This window comes from Triturus cristatus, chromosome 10, assembly GCF_964204655.1.
Source record: "Triturus cristatus chromosome 10, aTriCri1.1, whole genome shotgun sequence".
In the NCBI taxonomy this organism is placed as follows: domain Eukaryota; kingdom Metazoa; phylum Chordata; class Amphibia; order Caudata; family Salamandridae; genus Triturus; species Triturus cristatus.
Genome location: NC_140593.1, coordinates 436,261,487 through 436,281,982, shown reverse-complemented (window position 1 = coordinate 436,281,982; position 20,496 = coordinate 436,261,487). Strand labels below are relative to the sequence as shown.

Sequence of the window (20,496 nt, the reverse complement as noted above, 5' to 3'; positions counted from 1 at the left end):
AGATTTCCCACTGATGATGGGCAATTTTGCTCACACTATAGTCGGGGTCTCCCGACTCCCGGTGAGCCTTCCTCAGTCTCTTTACCTTAGGATCAGATATCAGCTATTAGGCCTCCTCTTCAGCTGTTGATCAGTAATCCTTATTCTTAGGATCAGTTAATGAGGCGTTAAAAAGGTGTCATCTTTCCCTTTCTCAAAAAATCTGAGCTGGACAGACGGATCTTAATAATAACCCATCCCATTGAACCTGCTGTGTCTAAAATGATGGATACAACTTCTGGCAACATGGTTGAGAAATGATCTTGTGTCCTCCGGTAAGGGAGATGTACGGCAGGCAGGTTTCCGGATAGGATGTACCACTGAGGCAATCCAGGTCTCCACTCTGGATCACCTGCGTTATGGATAGGAAATGGGTCAAATGACATGTTTGTTGCTGTTATACACCTCCACAGCATGTGACACACTCAGAGTTCTGAGGTTGTTTGTGTTTCCGCTTGGAGGGAACCAGGCCTGGGAGTTTGGGCTGGACTGGGCTGGACGGCTACTATTCAGTGACCAAGACTGATTTGCATATGGCTGGCTCCTGTCTGAGGCGGATGGTGGGCTAAAAATGTTGTACCGGATTCCAGGGCAGAGTAATAACTACTGTCTGAGATTATTTCAAGCAGCCCAACCATCACTGTTTTTTGTTTTCCTCATAATGGGAGTCGGAGCCTGTCCAGTGCTCAACCCCAAGCTTCAGAAAAAACCCTGCCTAGTCCCTGGAAGATCATAAACTTACACAACTTCAAACGTGTAGTAGAAATTACTCTTTTTGAACGAACTTCAGCCATTCGCCATGTTGTTAGTGTGTCATGTCTGTTTCCCTCTGCTTTTTACTTTGTAGTGCCTAGTGTCACAATTCTAAGGTGCATTTGCGCTTAATGAATAGTAATATATATACTTTCAGCGGGCACAGATCACATAATCAATCTTCTGACGTCATGTAATATTTGCATGTTCTGTTTTCCGCCTCTGTCTTCCAAATGCTTGCATTTTCTTCTTCGTTTTTTAGAATATCGGTATACCCTGTATTCTATAGCTAGCAATCACATTGCACTGGGATCTTCATGTCCGTGCCCCTTTCCTGTCTCCATCTGTCAAGTCATCCTTACCTCCTCCGTAGGTGTTTGTTGCATTGCGTAATATCCCTTCCCCATAAAAAAAACCTAGATCGGTCTGTTTCAGTGCAATATAATATTTTGTATTTTTTTAACCGGGCGAACGGAGAGTGTTGTGTACAAATATATGCTGCCATGAGCTACTAGAACGTGGGGTGGTTTGATGCGAGAACCCTCGTGCCAAACCCTCGTGCCTTGATTGGCTGAGAACACTAGCACGAGTCACAATGGAGCTGCGTCATCACAGGGGAACGCTGCGATGTTACAAATATAAAGTGCAAAGGTCATCATCACGCATATGCTATGGGACACATTGCAAAACCTCTCAGCGTTACAAAGCCCACAGTAAGTTTGCAAACTACCTTTGCTGAGCACCAGTCAAAGCTGCTGTTCTTTTGTGCGATATAATACATAATTGCATTAATAAGAAAATTACAATAGATTCTTTTTTGACATGACATTTAATTTGTTTTGTTTTTTAGGCGTAAATTGACACCTTTCGTCTCATTGCTTTTTAAAAGGAGGCACTCGCTTACACTGCAGTTTAACGCCACGTTTAGGCCCTGTCTTTGCTGCTGCACTGTGGCAAGCGCAAATCCCACATTAGCATTGCGTGACGCAGTGGGCCTTAATGAAAGCACGGAGGTCCGGCCCCCTTCTCATGGCTTTGTTGTAAAGACCAGCCCCCAAAGAAGTGATAAGGCCCCCTCAAATCCCTGGACCCCGATCCCACTGCACCTGCTGCACCATTGATCGTTAGGCGCTTGGTCAGAGTTCTGTGTTACATGGGTGACCAACCGTCCGTAAATTTCACGGACAGTCCGTAATTTCGGCCGTCTGTCCGTTGTCCGTGAAGGATTCTTTAACGGACGCCATTTGTCCGTAATTTTAACCGGGCACCGGTCGCACCACCCTAAAGCCGGCACAGCTTCCACCCACCTCCGGCTTGACTCCGATGCTGCTGAGGTCGGGTGTAATAGACTCCGATGCAGTACCAAAGCTCAGATATCCAGCAGCATTGGAGAGACACAGCGGGATGGCCACCCTCACACCTTCCGCCCTTGATGAGCTGTTAAGAGGGGCTTGAAGGTGACTGAGAGGGAGGGGCTGCAGCTTCAGGCACAGGGGCATCTATTCAGATGCAAACAGCCCTGAATACCTCATGCCTTTGCAATTTAGAGGGGCCTCACACATTCCCTTCCTGCCCAGGGCCCCAAAAATCGTAGAACCGGCCCTGATTACAATTGCTGTTACTAAATTGTAAGCAAACCTCCGTTCTTCAAACATGCAGTCTATAATGTAATAAAATAAAGAAATAGCACAATCGCACACACACTGATTAACAAAGTATGGAGGACAATCAGTTAAATCAGTTCTCTTGGAGTATCTCCTTTAAGTACTGTACATCACAGTGGGGGATGGCAAAACGAACATTTTAGAAAGAGAGCCTGTGGTCTCATTGTCTTGTCCAGGAGGAGGTGAGGAGCCCTGACCCACTCTGGAAGAGACCAAGATGATACTAGAATACTGCATGCCCACCCCTGTGCCCACCCTGGTGGATCCTGTCCCCCCCAGTGATGGCTCCTGTCCCCCCAAGTGGTGACTCCTGTCCCCCCCCTCCGCCTGTTATGGCTCCTGTCCCCCCCTGTGGTGGATCCTGTCTCTGCCCTGGGTGGCTTTTGTCCCAGTCCTGGAATGGCTCCTGCAGTTAGGGTGAAGTTCTTGATAGGCCTCTTCTCAAAAAGGCTCAGCTCAAAATTAATATGAAAAGGTGAGCTATTTCTATTTCTATTTAAAATTATTTGTACAGCGCACGTACACCAGCGGTTTCTTGGCGCTAAAAACTGAAAGAGGTCAGAGAAGAAGTCCCGGGTAAGTGGAAAAAAGAGAGACTAAGGTATTAATTAAAGGATTTGGCAAAAAGGTATGCCTTGAGTTGTTTCCGAAATAACAGATATGGGGTTGAAGCCCTGAGTACTGCAGGCAGAGAGTTCCAAAAAGTCGGGGCGAGAGTCGCAAACTTCGAGCCTCCCCATTTCTTTCTTCGGAACCGTGGGACAGTGAGAAGGGATTGGGAAGATGACCTCAGTTCCCTAGATGGAACGTAGGGAATGATCTCCGAGGAGATGAAAGCTGGCGCCGTGCCCAGTCGTGCTTGGAAGGTGATAGATGCAAGCTTAAACTGGACACGGGCCCAGACGGGAAGCCAATGTAAAGCTTTCAAAAGGGGAGTGGTGTGGGAGGATTTAGGGAGTTTGAACACCAGGCGTGCCGCCTGGTTCTGGATCTGCTGCAAACGCCGAAGACTATATGCAGGGATACCTGCATATAGGGCGTTGCCATAATCCAGGCGGGATACGACCATGGCAAGAGTGATAAGTTTTAGGGCATCAAAAGAAAAGAAACGGGACACCTTGCGAATGGTGCGAAGAGCCAGAAAGGAGGAAGAAACCACAGAGCTCACCTGGGAGTGAAGAGTGAGTTGTGAATTGAGCTTGATGCCTAGGGTTTTAACCGAGGTGGAGGGAACAGGTGGGGCACCAAGGGAAGGGGGCCAGAAAATGGGGGACCAGGGGCTGGATGAACCACCCGTCAACACCAGCTCGGTCTTATCTGGGTTGAGCTTAAGATGGTTGTGGTTCATCCAGTCTCGGATGTGAATCATAATAGTTTGAAAGTTGGAGACAGAATCGGGGGAAGAGGAGAGGTTGAACACAAGCTGGAGGTCATCCGCATAATTAAATACGGTGACCTCCATTTGTTGCAATGAAAAAATAAGGGGGGAGATGTAAAGATTGAATAAGAGGGGGGAAAGGGAGGAACCTTGGGGAACCCCGCACTGAACGTCACGGAAGTCTGCAGTGAAATCACCCAGGCGGACAGCCTGGGTGCGATCCCTCAGGAAGGAGGATAACCAGACCAACGCGGTACCCCCGATCCCCGCCGCCCTGACACGGGAAAGTAAGATGGAGTGGTCCACCGTGTCAAAGGCGGCTGAGAGGTCGAGGAGAACCAGGGCCTGAGGTTGGTTGGTATCCATTCCCTCCCTGAGGTTATCAAGGACTGAGAGCACTACCGACTCCGTGGAGTGTGCGGGGCGAAACCCGGCCTGGCGGGGGGCAAGAGCCCCGTTCTTCTCCACGAAAGAACTCAGGGCGTAGGTGACATGACGCTCGAGTACTTTCGCCAGGAAAGGTAGGAGAGAGATGGGGCGGAAATTGGCTGGAATAGATGGATCGGCACCAGGCTTTTTCAGGATAGGGACTATTACAGCAGATTTAAGTGAGTTGGGTACCACACCCTGGGATAAGGAGCTGTTGAGAAGGTGAAGGGGGGGATCTGGACAGTTAGAGAAGATATGACGGAGGATATGAGCCGGGCAGGGGTCTAGCGGGGACCCTGATTTAACAAGTGGGATTATGGCAATTATTGATTCCTTAGTTAGAGGTGGGAGGGTGGTGAGATGGTCCTTGGGAGGGGGACACTGAGGGTCCACAAAGGCAGGGGAAGGAGGGGGAATATTGGTTTTAATGGTTTCGATTTTTTGAATGAAGAAATTATTTAGGGAGTGACAGAGTTCCAGAGAAGGGGTGGGTTTGAGAGAGGTTCTGTCCGAGTACGCTAGGTTGTGAACAATCGAAAAGATTTCCTTAGATTTGCTTTCGGCTGCGAGGATTTTGGAGGAAAAGTAGATGGTTTTTGTCTCAAGGATGTTTTTCTTATATAGGGTCAGGATGTTTATAAACTCTAAGCGTAAGGAGGGGCAATAATTTTTCCTCCAAGCCCGCTCCGCACGCCGCACCGCCAGTTTAGTGGCTTTAAGATCTTGATTAAACCACTGGTTGGCGTCCTTCTCTCGTTTGGTTGAGACCCGCTTCAGAGGAGCAATGGTGTCACAGCCTGCAGAGAGCCATTGGTCAATGGCCGTGACCTGGGAACAGGTAGATAGGTCTTGGAGGAGGGGAGCGGAGGAAGTGAGTATGGAGGATAGACTGTTAGGGTCTACTCGGCCCCATGCTCGAACCCAGGTGTTTTTGGGGAGCGGGGGCTTGATCGGAGGGTGAATGGGAAGAGAAAAGGAAATCAGGTGATGATCGGACCAGGTGCAGGGTAAGATTGAAAGGGATTCAACGGGACAATTGGAGGACCAGATCTGGTCGAGAGTGTGACCTTTGACATGGGTGGGAGAGTGAATGTGGGGTGTAAAGTTAAGGGAGGAAAGGGTAACTGAGAACTCCTTGGAAGATGGGCATTCGGCTTGGTCAGAAGGCCAAAAATTAAAATCACCCAAAAGTAAAATGGAAGAGTTGTTGACTGTGATAGTAGCCAGAACTTCCAAGAAATCCGGAAGGAACAATAAGGGAGATTGGGGGGGACGATAGATGAGAATACAGGTGAGAGGGGGCGTGATGGAGGTGGTACGGATGGCTAAAAATTCCGTAGTAGCGATATCAGGAAGGGACAGGGGCTGAAAGGGGAGGTCGGTTCGAGCGATGACCGCCACCCCACCTCCAGCTTTGCCATTAGCCCGGTCGGCACGAATAGCATAATATGGAGCTGGTAGAGTAGCCAATAAGGTGGGGAGGGAGTCATCGCGGAACCAAGTTTCTGTTAAGAAAAGAAGGTCGGGGGCATGGAGATCCAGCAGGACCGACAGTTCATGGGCGTGGGCAACTGCAGACCTAGTGTTCAGATAGAACGCCGTAAGAGACCTAGAAGCAGCTGGAGAAGCGCTACCGCTAGAGGGAGTCGGGGGCAGAGGTTGTGGCCAGGGTATTGTCAGAGGGGCAAGAGGAGCTAAGCCAAGAGACGAGATGTGGGAGCAGGTGGAGGCAGGTAACGGCCATGGGCCCCGAAGGCAGCGCAGTTGGGCAGGTGAGTAGGTGGTAAAGCAGGCAGAGTGGCGTGCCCCTTGCCCCGGACGGTCGCGGACGAGCGCAGACGAGCTTGCCTTAAGCGCGCCTTCGGCGCGCAATCGTCGCGCCCGCTGCGCTCGTCCGCTGCGCTTCCTGCCAAGGCACATAATTTATGTTGGTTGGTCGGGGCGTTGGAGGGGGTGTGGCCAACCGAGGTGGGCGTGTCTCGTGGCTCGCCTCGCCGTCACGAATGGCGACTATATATACCTGTGTGGTGTCCCTCCACCTAGCAATTCAAGAGATTACAAGGTCAAACAAGCTGCTCCACGTTCCTCAGAGAGTGAGTAAGTGAAGGGATGGGTGGATGGCTGGATGAATTAGTGAAAGGGTGAATGGATGAATGAAAGATTGAATAAATGGATAATGAGAGAGGATGGATGGATTGAGTGAGTGGAAGGATGGATGAGAGAAAAGGTAAATAGCTGGATGTATGGGTGGAAGGGTAGCTGGATGGGTAAAACGGTGGATGGATGAGTGAAAGGATGGATGAGTGAAAAGGTGGATGATGAGTGAGTGAGTGGGTGGATGGATGAGAGAAATGATGGATGGATTGATGAATTGATAAGTGCAAGGGTGAATGGATGGACGGATGAGTGAAAGGGTGGATGTAAGGATGGATGAGTGAGTGAAAGGGAGGGTAGGTAGACAAAAGGATGAATAGATGAGTGAAGGAGTGAAAGGCTAAATGGATGAGAGAGTTGATGGATGAGTGATAGGGTCAATGTATGGATTCATCAGTGGATGAGTAGATGGATGGGTGGGTGGATGGATGGATGGAAGGAAGGATGGCTAAGTGAAAGGGTCGATGGAGAGAGAAAGGGAGGATGGATGGATGACAAAGGGTGGATGGGTGGAAGAATGAGTGACTGGGTGGATGGATGAGTAAGTGAAAGGATGGCTGGATGGGTGAAAGGGTAAAAGGCTGGATGGATGAGTGAATGGATGGATGGGTAGAAGAGTGAATGGATGAGTGTACAGATGGATAGGGTGAAAGGGTGGATGGATGGATAATGGATGGATGAGTGAAAGGATGAGTGAAATGATAGATGGAAGGACACATGATGGATAGGTTTGCAAATGGTTGAATATGTTTGGATATGGCTGGGCTTACTTATATACTATTGCGCGAACTCCTCTGATGTGTCTGTAAAACTTACCTATTGTCCTGAAGTTTTGTCCTGAATTTTGACCTCCTGTCCTGAATTTGTGTCCTGAATTTTGACCCTTTGTCCTGAATTTTTACACTCACCGTCCTGAATTTGCACCAATGCCAGTTGGTCACCATGAATCATTGATGTTTTGCTTCGTGAGGGTGTGACACGCCATTTAACCATTATGGGACCTATTTTTAAAAGAAATATGTCCACGAGAGGCAAACCCTACGCTTAAAATTGTGACACCTGGCGGAAGAGTGTTGCCCCTCCCCACCGCACCCTCAAACCTCAAAAACATAACAAATAAAACAGGCGTAAAACTCATTTGATTATCATTTTTATTTTTCTTGTGCCGGATCTTGGGGGCAAGGCCAGGGGCGTGACAATACTAGAGGGGGAGTGGCGGGCACTGTTATCAGTGTGCTTGACTGTTTGTCCGGCCGTCTTAGGCCAGCCAAACCGTCATGCGCACTGAAGCTCTCTCCAATCCGAGCTGCTATGCCGGGTTGGAGAGAGCAGGTACAGGCTCCGAGTCAGTCTGGAAGCCCAAAATCACGGCGCTCAGGCCAATCCTGAAGCTGCTGTCATGCATGAGAGCAGCTTCAGGATTGGCTGCGGGGCAGTCTGGGAGCCTGTGCCTGCCTGCGGTGGAGAGGAGAGTAGCAGAAGAGCACGAGGCTGGAGGGCGGCAGGTTAGTTCTTTTTTTTTTTTTATTTGTCTCTGCCTGAACCCACACTTTTCCCTGACACGAGCCGCTGCTAGTGACAGCTACTGTTGATCACTACCATAATAGTTTCCACGCAGCCTCTCTCCCTCACTCAGAGTAGGGTGGGGACCGTGAGCGACCTCTGCGTCTTAGGTCGGGCTGGGACAGCACATAGACCTCGGCACCAGAATAAAAGGTGCCCCAATTCGGCAATCCGACAACTAAACTAGAGGCCTATATTTTGCCAATCGGGGGATTATGAACTTGTAAAGATGCTGTATATGTGTTTTATAAGGCACATGAAACTTTATTTGTGCTTGCTGCAAGCAATGTTTATGGCAATATTAGGGAAATCCGTAGTAAAAACAGTTTTGTCATACCATAAAAACAAACCTACAAACAGCCCCAAAAAAAACCTGGCCCAAACTCTGACCTGTCAGTTCAGTCCTTCTGGCACTGCCGGATTGCTTGTTAGGTCAGTTCAACACTGCCTGCCTCTTCTTTCAGCCTGAAGGGTGTTGTACTTACATTTCCTGCTGCTCAGCCAGTATGCATGAGTGTGTGTGTGTATGGAATGTTAGAATGCCTGATGACTGTGTGGAATGTTGGTGTGCCTGGTGGACTGGAGGAATGACACTTAGAGAGAGTGGGCTGAGCAGCAAAGATGCAGCTCCTGGTGGGGCCATTAACCAACTTATCTACTTGTAACTACCATCCTGTAACTTACCAATAAACATCTACTTTGATTTACCTCGTGACAACAAACCATCATTTTTCAACAAAGGGCCTGCAGCGTATTGCTGGCACAGTGAACTGGAGGAGTGGTTTTAGAGGGAGAGGGAAATATGGGGTCCTGAAGGCGTAGATCTGTAGCTAATCAAGGGCAATTTAAAGGTTAGTAGCGCTTTTCTCTGACTCCTCCCCGCCTCAAATGTTTTTTTCTATGTTCTAAAGAAATGGGTTGCAGTAGGTCAGTCTAGTAATGCACTGTAGAACGGTCCCTTTAATGAAAGAGTCCAAAATATGTGCTGTAGAAGGATGAATCACCTGATTTGCTGCTTAGATCATGCTATTACTTATGACTTCATAGTATTCCCAGCAATTTGACCCATAACCACATCCTTCCCTCAGCCAAGATTAACCAGATCTCTAACTCTGTCTCATTGTCCACACAAGTCACTGCAATCTCCAGATTTTTGTGATTTACACGACAGTGCAGCTGACGCTGATCTGTTGTTATTAATTCTTTAGATTTGTAGTGGGTCGTTAAAGTCCAAGCAATAAATAAAGATGCCTTTAAATTAGCTATTTATCTTGTCATATTTACCGTGCTTCAAAGACAGAGGTCAAAAGTCAGTCCATGACTCTGGCAAATTGCTGATTATTTTTTAACATGGGGATTGGAGTTTATAAACTCCTCTCACTTTGTAGTCAGACAAAGCAAAACAAAGTGAGTTATCTGACAATCTTGTAGGAGTGCAGAAACTGTGAAAGGAAAGGCTGTCATTTTGTGTACTTAACAAAATGTAATACCTGTAAATGAACTAACTGTACACATTGAGCTGTCAGGAAAGCAAAAATGAAGCACATTTTTCATAATTCTGAAGTGTGATGGAAAGAAAGATTTTAATAGGATCAAACAAATCACAGCACTTTACATGGTGATGCAAAAATTATAAATATTCACAGACACCTGATTTTCACACATTATCATGTGGGTGCATTATAGTTTTATCAGGAAAACTGTGTCTGTGAAAATGTAGTGGTCATTTCAAAGGAAAATGTGCTGTCTGTAAATGACAGTGCACTACCACATGATTCTTTAGTTACATTACAAAAATCGCCTGCCTCATGTCCATGAAAGCTAGGTGTGTCGTAAAAATGTGTCCTTTTATAAATTGGGTCTGGTTCCTTGAAGTCTTGGAAGCCCTGTTTTAAACTATACAGTGAGTGGGACTTGACTCTTCCTAGAGGGATATTACCCTATCACATCATGGAGTTGATGGTTTGGTGTATCATTCTACCTATTAGGAAGGTCTTCCATCGAAATGCATGAGGGACTATTTTATATCTTTAAAAAAGCACTGAATAATCAGTGCCTTGTTAATTTCTTTATTTCTTAAATGCAACCTATACAGAAATAGCTCGTTTTTGCTACTTGTTTTCAGGAATGGTAAAGTAAAAGATCTAAATTTAATGGGCTAAAGAGCATTTCTGCACGCAGTGCGCGGAAACAGTTTGTGCGTGTTTGTAATTGCAAACGTAAGTATATATAAAGCCAGCCCTATTTGATTTGCCAGTGCTTCTTTTCTTTAGCAACACATTTCTAAGGTACCCCAAACTCTGTTGGACACAGCCCAATTTCATTATCCGAGGAAGGCGGGGCCAGCATCGGGCCCCGCCGCCATTATGGTGGTCGGCCGTGCCCCCGTATCTTTCCCGTATCGGTGGCCCCCGCGTTGGCTGGGGGCCGTGCCCCGGAGGCGATCGCTTCCGGGTCCTGGAAGACTCCACCGCGCCCCGGAAGTGATTCACTCAGCCAGAACCAGTTCCAGCTGGTGGATGTCCGGTAGCATAAAGCCTCGGCAGCACACCCGTCGCGTGTGCCTCCTCCCTCGGGATTAAAGGGGGAGGGGCCAGCGTGTTGACCTTGCCGTAGGCCCAATAGGAAGACGCAGAAATGTCATCAGCAATATGTTTAGACTAGGATAGGAACTTTATGTATTAGAACTTGGTTAAAGCTAGGAATGAACCAAATGTACCGAATCCTGTCTTACCATGTCATTTCTGCGCAATGATATATTTGTGTACAAATATGTGTGTTTGTTAATAAATACGTTCGGGGGTCAACGACCCCCTATTCCAAACTAAATTGATTGTATTGGTGTCTGTCACAATAGAATGGAGGAGGGGGCGGTAGGTCGTACCGGACCATATTCACGACTGACCTTATCTTCATAACGAGCACATCTCTGTTTTGCTTTTATTCATTTTTGTGTGTTTCTGAACTACTTTTCCAAAACCCTTATTCTGCTTCAAATGCAGCTCGCTAATGTTTGTAAGGCTGAATGTTTTAAATAACCCCATCCCATGTTTATTCCAGCCTCCTCCTATTCTCCGCTTTAGCCAATTATATAAGTCATCAATGGTAGTTTTCAGTGCATAAATAGTTTGATGATCTAACATGGGGTTTTTACTACCATGGAAACACATGCCGATTCCAATAAGAGAATTGCCATACTTGCAATGTTAACATGAATGTGTGTGAAAGTCTGTGGCTGTTCACAGCTTAGAATAAAACCACAAGGGGTTGTCTCGGAAGCAGATTGTGTAGATTGTACGTCATGGCGTTAACTCTAACGAAATACTGAGTAATGATAAAAGTGATTCTATTTGTAGCATGTGGAAGGCACACGTAAGAAAAAAAATCACATTTTGGTTCAATTTGTATAGGCATTTAATTGAAAGGTGTACAGTTTATTCACATTCTGTATTATGTACTGCCTGGTTCTATGAAAAGCTGTAATATTGAAACGCATGTGCAGTGGGTTTTCGTCGCCGGTGATCTAAAAAGATGAGGAGTTTTTTGTTTATTGTATTTTTTTTTCTTTATTTTTTTTACATTCCCATGTGTAACATCAGGTACATTCCCAGCTTCGTCCATGTTTCTCTCTGGTGATCTCAGTTGTCTGTAATGTGATCTCTGCTCACATGCAAACTGTTTTCCCTACAATTGTGTTAATATTGAGAATGTAGTGTCAGTGGTATTTTCTTTATTGAATGTTCCAGGCAAACATTTGCTTCACCTTTATATTAATAATACTTGTTTTAATACAGTTTTGTTTTTACATTTTTATGCAGTGTAAATAGTCAATACTAGTGGTAAGCTTAATGGTACTCACTTTTGACCTGGTTGATGATTAAGAGTGAGCGACGAATTCCGCTCCGCCGGCGCAGTTCCCAGAGTTTTGCCCATTATGCGTGGAGTCCCAAAAAATTCTGCAAAGTGGCACAGAGTTTTCCCTCTTGCCGGCTCGCCAATGTTAAGTTGGCGGGCACCAGCGAGAAAAATCATATACTAGACCACCTCCAGGTGAGATTTCTCAACGCGGGCGGTCGCTGCAGATCACTACCACTCGTGTTGAGAAACCTGCCACTCCGATTGAGGAAGCTGCGGCTCGAGTAGAACATCTACTCTGGTGGCAGAAAGGAGCAGCGCCCTCTTGCATTGCGCATGGTGCTGTTAGTTCTGATTTTACAGTGCTGTACAAACTGCTGGTGCTAAAAATCCACACGAGCAGCATGACTTACCGCACTCTGCTGCTTGTGGACACCCGCGGTACGCGGCAGAGTTTTTTCAGCACTTCATGGAGTTCCATGTTACCGAACTCTGTGAACTCCGCCCAGGCCTATTGATGATGCTGTGTGTTAGCGGACAGTGCTTAACTTACTCATTTTATTGACTCCACTATCCCAGTTAGCCTTAAACCTGATTAACCATTTCATTGCTGGTTCGTAGAAATGCCATCTGCCCTAGGGACGAAGTGGAAAAGTGACAACATACGTTGTCTCCATTGTGTAGAGTCTTGTGTGGTTTTATCTGAAAATAGTTTCAGAAGAACTTTCATTTCCGTTTTCATAATTGTGTAGTCATTTGGGAGAAAGTGAAGTGGTTGGGTTACAAAGTATGTTCCCCTTTCTACCTCTAGATGCAAGTGGGCTTTTTTGTCTCTACCTCTTCATGGTTATATTTTATGGTGTTGGACCACTGCCTGACTTTGAGGGCGATTGTATTTCCAAATATAAGAATGTTGGGGTGAAAAACCATTTATAAATAAAATCTGCACACAGTTACAATCAACTTGGAAAAAGCCAGTACAGTAGTACTACAGTATTGCATGTGTTGTAGGCCAGAGAAGAAAACCTGCCTTAGAGAACAAAAGAGTAAGTGGAAGTGGAGAAAGTGCAGGCACAATATTGCGGTACAGAAATAGTATGAGGTATGAAAAAACAGAAGAGCGCAGGAGTGAACTGGTCAGAGGGCTGGTACAAGATTTGCTACTTTCATGCATTTTACTTGAGATATTATTGGTGTTAAGTTAATGTTTACATTTTTATTGTTCTAATGTGTTTTTTAACTGAGCACTAAACTTAGCAGAAAACAGACTCTTCTCTCATTGGTGAATGATCAGTTTTATTGACAAACTCATGGAAGTTCTTAATTGCAAGTAAAAATTTACAACAATTGGCAAACACTGTTCTTGCCTCATCTGTGTTTTGTGTGATAGTTATGAAATGCTTGTCTATGGATATGCACATCAGTTGATTGTTGTGTTTTTGTACAGTAGATAAACCTCAAGAAATCAAAACGTGATGGAGCCCATGAGCATGGACAGTGATACCGTAGACCTTCAACTCTTGTTGGCAAATTTGAATACTTCTGCAGTGATAGACATTATGGATGAGTTGTACTGTGGCGGCCAACCTGATGTTGAAGATGGCACAATGTCCACCTTTCACGAGAACAATGAAAATGAGGATCGGTCTGACTCCTTGCTGCTAAGTGGACAAGTAGACACTTGCCTTTCAAAAGTCTCATGGGGAACTGTTAAAGACCTGCTCGACTTCGCCAATCAGGTGTCAAACACCACAAAGCAGATGCGCAGAGCCCAGGAGCAAGAATCTGGAATCATACTGAAGGAGGTAAACTACATTTTGACTAAGTGTTGGTAATAATTTCATGTTTTCACTGATATATAATGTAATTTTAACAAATGAATGACATCATTACAACATACACACACTTACACAGATGGAAGGAGAACTACAACTTCACAAGGGAGGAGTATGGTTTATCAGTCTGCCCTCGAAGGGATTCTTCATCGTGCCCCTGAATGTCATCTCTGAGGTTTACAGCTGCCTCTCATGTCAAGTTTCCTTTTGAATTAATTATTTTGGTTGCTCTTGGTGCCTAACCCATACCACTTCCTCACTGTCTCTTCTAAATGTGTACCTTTTAGGACATTACATTTTTTGTTAATTCAGGATCCGCTATGCACAACCTTGTGAAGTGCTCTGGTTATGAATCCAGACTGCCACTTGTTTTTAGATTATTTTTCATGATAAGGTTACTGATTTGCAAAGGAATCTCGGTGCCCTTTATGCGAAAGTAGGAACTGTATGAGTGTAGCATTTACTGTGATGACAATCAACCCACACTTTTGTATATCTTATGGCCTTCTTACTTCATATATTTAAATAGTAAACTGGGCATTAGGGCTTCTCCTGGTCCTCTGTGGGTGACTGCATTTGCCAGGCCACAGAGTGTCAGAAAGGTGTCCGTTTCGCCTACCTTGCTGTAATTCTGTTTCCTAACTTCATCACCCTAGGGCAGAGGTCTTCAAACTTTTGTAGGTTGAGCCCCCCCAGCTAAATTTTTTTAGATGTTCGGGCCCCCCCACCACCTGACAGAAATTTCTGGAATCTGGTACACTACATAATCGACTGCCATGTGCATATCATGGGCAATATTCATCAAATAATGTTTAACACAATAAGAGTGTTTAGTAAACTGCAGGTTTGTGAATGGGTGTGGTGAAATGACAGAGGCTTATTACACAGCTCAAAACACAATTTTCCAAGATAAAAGGTGCACAAATTATTTTTACTAGGATGCTTTGTTTTACACATGACCTAGATTAATAATAACACCACCAACATAAATGTGTGGACCCGTTTTCATCTAAAATAAACTTTGTTATGGTTGTTGCATGAAACAAAAACATTTCTCTGCAAATAGTAATAGACTCTCTCACATCAATAACATTAAAAAGAAATGAAACAAAACAGTATTTGAAAGAATCTGTTTAGGAATTATTCCAGGCCATCAGGGCCAAAACAGAGCTGCCTCTATCAAGGGAACCCCCTGAAAGGCTGGATTGCCGTGCATGTAAAAATGTCCTTTTGTAATTCAGGACGAAAACCTTGATGGGGCACGACATGCCCATACTTGTGTACAGGGGCGCAACTAGACCCGAACTTCGGAGGGGGCTAACACTCCCATCCAGGGTTGGCCCTAGCACTGGACGCACATAGTGCAACAGTCTGTTTTGGCGCTCCTCCCCCATTTCCTCCTTCTCCATGAATTTCCTCACTACCACTCACCAACAATGCACCCCATCTCTCTATAGCACCTTTCTGGCAAACATCTCATTTTTTTATAGCGATACTCATAGTTTACCCACACTCAGTTCTTTGATCTGCATGGTACACGTTCTTTGTAGCAGGCATATTAAACCTCTGCGCTGTGTGGGTGTCAGGAGTACCCATGTGAGTGCACGTTGAGTGATGCAACAGTGTGAGAGTAGGGTGAGAGGAGTCACTGCAGGGTGAGTGAGGTGACCATATGAATTTGGGTGCGGATGTAAGTGCAGAGTGGGACAAATGAATGTATGGTTAGTGATGGTCTTATTTGAGTGAGTATGCACATTGAGCAGTAAGGGGGACATGTGAGTGAAGTGTTTCATGAGTGCAGGGTGAGTAGTGTGCTTGTGTGACTGCAGGGTGAGGCACAGGGTGAACAGCACGAGAGCAGAGTGATCACTGAGTTCAGGGTGAGCGGGTGATCAGTGTTAGTGCATGGTGATCATTGTGAGTGCATTGTGATTACTGTAAGTGCAGAGTGATTACTGTGAGTGCAGGGTGAGCGGGTGAATGGTGTGAGTGCATGGTGATCAGTGTGAATGCATTGTGATCACTGTGAGTGCAGTGTGAATGGTGTGAGTGCATGGTGATCAGTGTGAGTGCATTGTGATCACTGTGAGTGCAGTGTAAATGGCGTGAGTGCATGGTGATCAGTGTGAGTGCATGGTGATCAGTGTGAGTGCATTGTGATCACTGTGAGTGCAGGGTGATCACTGTGAGTGCAGGCTGATCAGTGTGAGTGCATGGTGATCAGTGTGAGTGAATGGTGATCAGTGTGAGTGAATGGTGATCAGTGTGAGTGCAGGGTGAATGGTGTGAGTGCATGGTGATGAGTGTGAGTGCAGGGTGAGAGGGTGAATGGTGTGAGTGCATGGTGATCTGTGTGAGTGCATGGTGATCACTGTGAGTGCACGGTGAGCATGAAAGTGAAGGGCAAGAATGAGGAGTGAGTTGTCTGAATGCAGGGTGCATTCACAGACACTTGAACTAACTCAGCATGTTATTGACGGCAGCATAGGGTTTCAGATATGTTAAACGATTGCTATTGTGGCATTAACCAGGGATCAGGGTGGAGGAAATAAATGTGCTGATCTTGCAACAAACTTCCAGTTTTATGGTTAGGGTTGCCAGCTCATTATTTTGATGGTCCAGTTGGTACAAAAATAAACAAGTCACTCAAAGCTGTATTGTCAGCACTTGTCTGTGCATACTTTGAACAGCAAATATAAATAGTAGCACTTTTAATTGTGTTCTAGGGCTGCCTGAATGGTCCATGACTGATAATAAAATGGAACAAAGACAGAAAAGTTACATTACAAATGTATACATACTTATTTATAAGCATATTTGGTATCAAGACAAGCAATTTGCAGGCTGTTTAAAAAACACATGGCTGGCTGGCATTTTTCTTTTGGTAACTTGAAGCCCTGTGGGCATTGGGGCGCCTGCCTGTGTAAATTTAAAAGAAACTTTGTCTCCTTTCTACTTAGAGCTTCCTCCCAGGAGGGGGTTAAACTGGTAGAGCTGAAATGCTTCAGCTGCTTTGGGAGGCAGGATGTCTCCTTTGCTAAAACTGAAAGCAAGGAAAGACCGTCATTTCAGCTGCAGTGGGAGGCAAGGAGTCTCCTCTGCTATGAAATCCAATGTGAAGGAGCAGGACTGTCTGTTCCATTGCTTTCGTTTTTAGCAGAGGAGACTCCACTGCAGCTAAAGCATCCAAGCTCTACCAATTAACCCCCTCCTGGGAGGGTTAACTGTCAGCTCTTTACATGACAAAAGCTCAAGTCCTGCCTTATCTATTTCCCCTCCCTCCCCCCTCCAGCCCTCAGTTACCGGAGCTCGCCAATAAAGAAATTCCCTATTCAAATGGGTGAAGACTTGTGACACATTGGGACAGTAAAAGACTCTGAAATGGAAGATCTTAGTGTGGAGTGCGCGCCCCCCCTGAGATGGTGTCACGCCCCCCACAGATTGAAGAACTCTGCTGCCTAGGGTGATGTGTGGTGGGAAGCTGAAGCTGTCTTACCCTTGAGCATGACAGATGATAACCATATTGACCATGGTGGGGGCAAAGAATATGTAATAACTGTTGGCTACCCTTGTCTGCTTTTTTAGTGAATCCCGTCTAAGCCTTGGGAAAATGTAAGGAGGAGGGGCACAGAATACCCTATCAAGCCTTAGGCATGGCAGTAAAGGCCAGTTAAAACGTGAGTGTCAATTTCAGTACCCCTAACATTGGACATGGTGTGGGTATACAGAAGACGGACGGGTGTGTTAAAGCCAGCAACTTTTTTCACACCCATACCAACGTGGCCATGTGTTTTACCCTCCCATTTCACCCCACCCCTGCCAGTACAGGTCAGGCCTTGGGGGTGAGGGTTAACAGTTTTTCTGATTTTACATTTGTCCTAAGTGGATGGGCCCATGGCTTAACCTCTTACATAATGCAGCAACTGGTCCATCGGTGATGCATTCTCAAGAATTGCATAGCATTGTGGGGAATCCCTTGGAAGGATTCCAAGCAATCAAATTGTGTAATGTTCACACGCATTGAAGAAAACAAAAAGGTTAAGTGTGGAATGGTTGAATACATCTCAAAGTGCTATGGCTTTCACCCACAGGGAGTCAGGATGAAAGTTTTTTTCCAAGGGAAAGAAATCTCATGCAAAGCAAGTGACTATATGATGAAGGTTCAAAAGTTATACATGGGAACAGCAACAAACACTGCATTCATCTCTGGAGAGGCATTAAGTGGGGTAGCAGTCATAGAACAAAGAGGGAGTGCACTAAAGTATTGTGCTTTACAGCTACTGCTGTCTCCAGTCGCAAATCACAATGGGAAAAACTGTAGACCCTCCCCTCACACGCCAAGAACCTCTGGTCACACCCTACTCCACTCCTTTAATTACCCAACATCTCCTTTATCTTGCTCCATTTCTAAACCCTCAGCTTCCTAAGAGAACTCCCTACTATAGCTCATGTCCAAAACCTCTAACAAGGCTCTAGTTCCCTGCCCAACACATATCCCTTATTTTACTCTCTGCCTAAACCCTGTGCCATACCTCTGTTTCCTCTTCTGGCCCCTCTCTGTTCTCTTGCTCCCGTGTAAGTCTCCAGCCATCTCTTCTCACCTCTAATTCTTCTCTCTTCTTGCTATGTATACAGGCTCTGCCATCCCTCTACTTTCCATCTGACTTACGTCTCTTATCTTGGTCTCGGTCTAACCTTCACAGCTGTCCTGCCCTAGGTCCACCATCCTGCCTCGTCCCCAGCCCTTCTCTTGCTGTCTGTCCAAAACCCCTGCTATGCACGTGGTTCATTGTTTTAGGCAGCTCTCTTTTTTAACTGTCTACCTTTCAGCAACCATTCTCTCTTCTCAGCTTAATCCTAGCTTGGCATGTTACCTCCAACCAAAATCATTAATGAATGCCCATATTACACATCTACTATCTCTAGTTATGAACTCATTGGCCATCACTGCATTGCCATCCCTCCGCCACCACTGGTCCCCTATGCAACCTCTTCCCCAAGACATCCCTGGCTCCCTGTGTCACCCCTCAGCTAGCACTACATTAGAGGAACCCCACAGGCCTTAACAGCTTCTTGTATTAGTCTTTTCTCACCTCTAGGTCCCACTTAAAACCCCTTCCACCTCTAACACAGCTTGGATTGTCTCCAAGTGCGATTGGTAATGTCAGACATGTAATAGCAAGGGTGTCCCATGTTTGTGTGGCATTGCGTGCTGGGAGGATGTTATGGACTGAAAGAAATGTATTCATCCACATGTGTTTAGTGCACAGACTGCACACCTACCTATGTTATCTGACTACTAGCAAAAGGGAGACATATTTCAAGGTTTCAAATGCAGTAACCCCATAATTGGGATTTTATCTATATTTGGAAGTTGTGAACTGGTTTAACCTTCTCATATTTGCCACCGGTGACGGTAACTAGCGGTTACTCTAAGTTCTCTTTCTTTCATTTCAATTCCAATTGTAAGTGCCCTAAAATCTCCACTATTTCCATCACCATCTCTCCCTGCGTTGTCTTTTTAGCACAAGTCTCTTGAGTCATGAGATATTCTTCCTGGACAAAAGCATGATGCACCGCTCAAGAGTAGAACCATTCACTAGCTGCTTTATCTTCTTCCTCCCCTGTGTCTGTGCCCAGAGCCTCAACGTGCCACCAGCATTTTCCAGATGACTTTCCAGTTTCCAGCTGATGAGGTGACAAATGTTTTGAGCACATTCTGGATCTTGCTCATAGTGTTACCATCAGGCCACCAGGGCTCTCTCTGTCTGTAAGGAGAGTTGTCCTGCCAGTCACCCTTCTCATGCTTCTTCCAGTGCTTCAGCTTATTACCTTGTTCGAGAAATGACTAAGCGTGCAGTGCCTGGTGCCAGATCACGCTGTGCTGAAATGAACTCTGTTGAAGTCCTTTAAATCCATGTATTTATGCAGTAGGTAGGACAAGTGGATTTTATTTATTTTTTACAGGAAATGTAGATTTCAGGAGCATTTTATCTGCCGAACAACTTGATTAAAAAAAAAAATCACACCCATGAGTTCTTATACACTGTCATTATTCCCCTTTACGGAACAGTGATTTACAGTTCTTGAACTGTTAAAACTGTGGATCCTACTTGCAACTTTGTGGGTTTTCTACAAATTTCCATGGACTGCTCCACTGGAAACACGTACTCCCACAACCCTTCTGTGGAAATATTTGCAGTTGAGGCAAAATTTCAGTAGTCAACAGAGCTCTCCATATGAATAAATGAAAAGACACCGACATTATTGATCAGGATTTTGGGTGCACAATATACCCTAGTTCTACTCAAAAAGTAAGATTTATTTTAAGAAACAGCCTATTTGTGTTTACATCAGAAAGGGAAAAATTATTTTGTTTGCACCGCCTTCCAGTAAGAGAACCTGCAGACTGTCTCAGAACTGATACAAAGTCCATTAAAATGGGCATTGATACATCGATTTTCAAGGTCACAAGGCCACAAAATAATTATTACTGTGTTACCTGCTCAGTTAACATATTTTGCAAAAATACCCTTAGTGCAGTATGTTCCGCCCAGCACCTAAGTTTCCTTGAGGTGGCAGTACATTAAGATCAGATCCTAACTGAAAGGGTTTATTATCTTTTCCTGAACATAAACAAGCATTGGCATAGCCAATAGGTCTCGCCTTTGGGACCTTATAAGTGTTTAGCCGCGCAACAGTTAATGTTGTTGTACCAAGGATATTGTGCTGGATAACTAAACACTTATAAGGTCCCAAAGGCGAGACCTATTGGCTATGCCAATGCTTGCTACAATTTGCTGTCTGTATGTTTTACCGAATAAGC

General features: G+C 45.4%; 1 protein-coding gene across 2 annotated transcripts in view; it reads left to right on the top strand.

Moving 5' to 3' along the window:
- MAP3K8 (mitogen-activated protein kinase kinase kinase 8) overlaps positions 1–20,496 on the top strand; it is a 60,527-nt gene that overhangs the window by 13,328 nt on the left and 26,703 nt on the right. The window contains exon 2 of one of the 2 annotated variants that reach the window (XM_085631787.1): positions 13,283–13,640. In XM_085631787.1, coding sequence (XP_085487913.1) covers positions 13,311–13,640 — 330 coding nt within the window. In that variant the 5' untranslated portion in view covers positions 13,283–13,310. The remainder of the gene's footprint in view (positions 1–13,282; positions 13,641–20,496) is intronic. The other variant, XM_085631788.1, reaches the window with a different exon arrangement.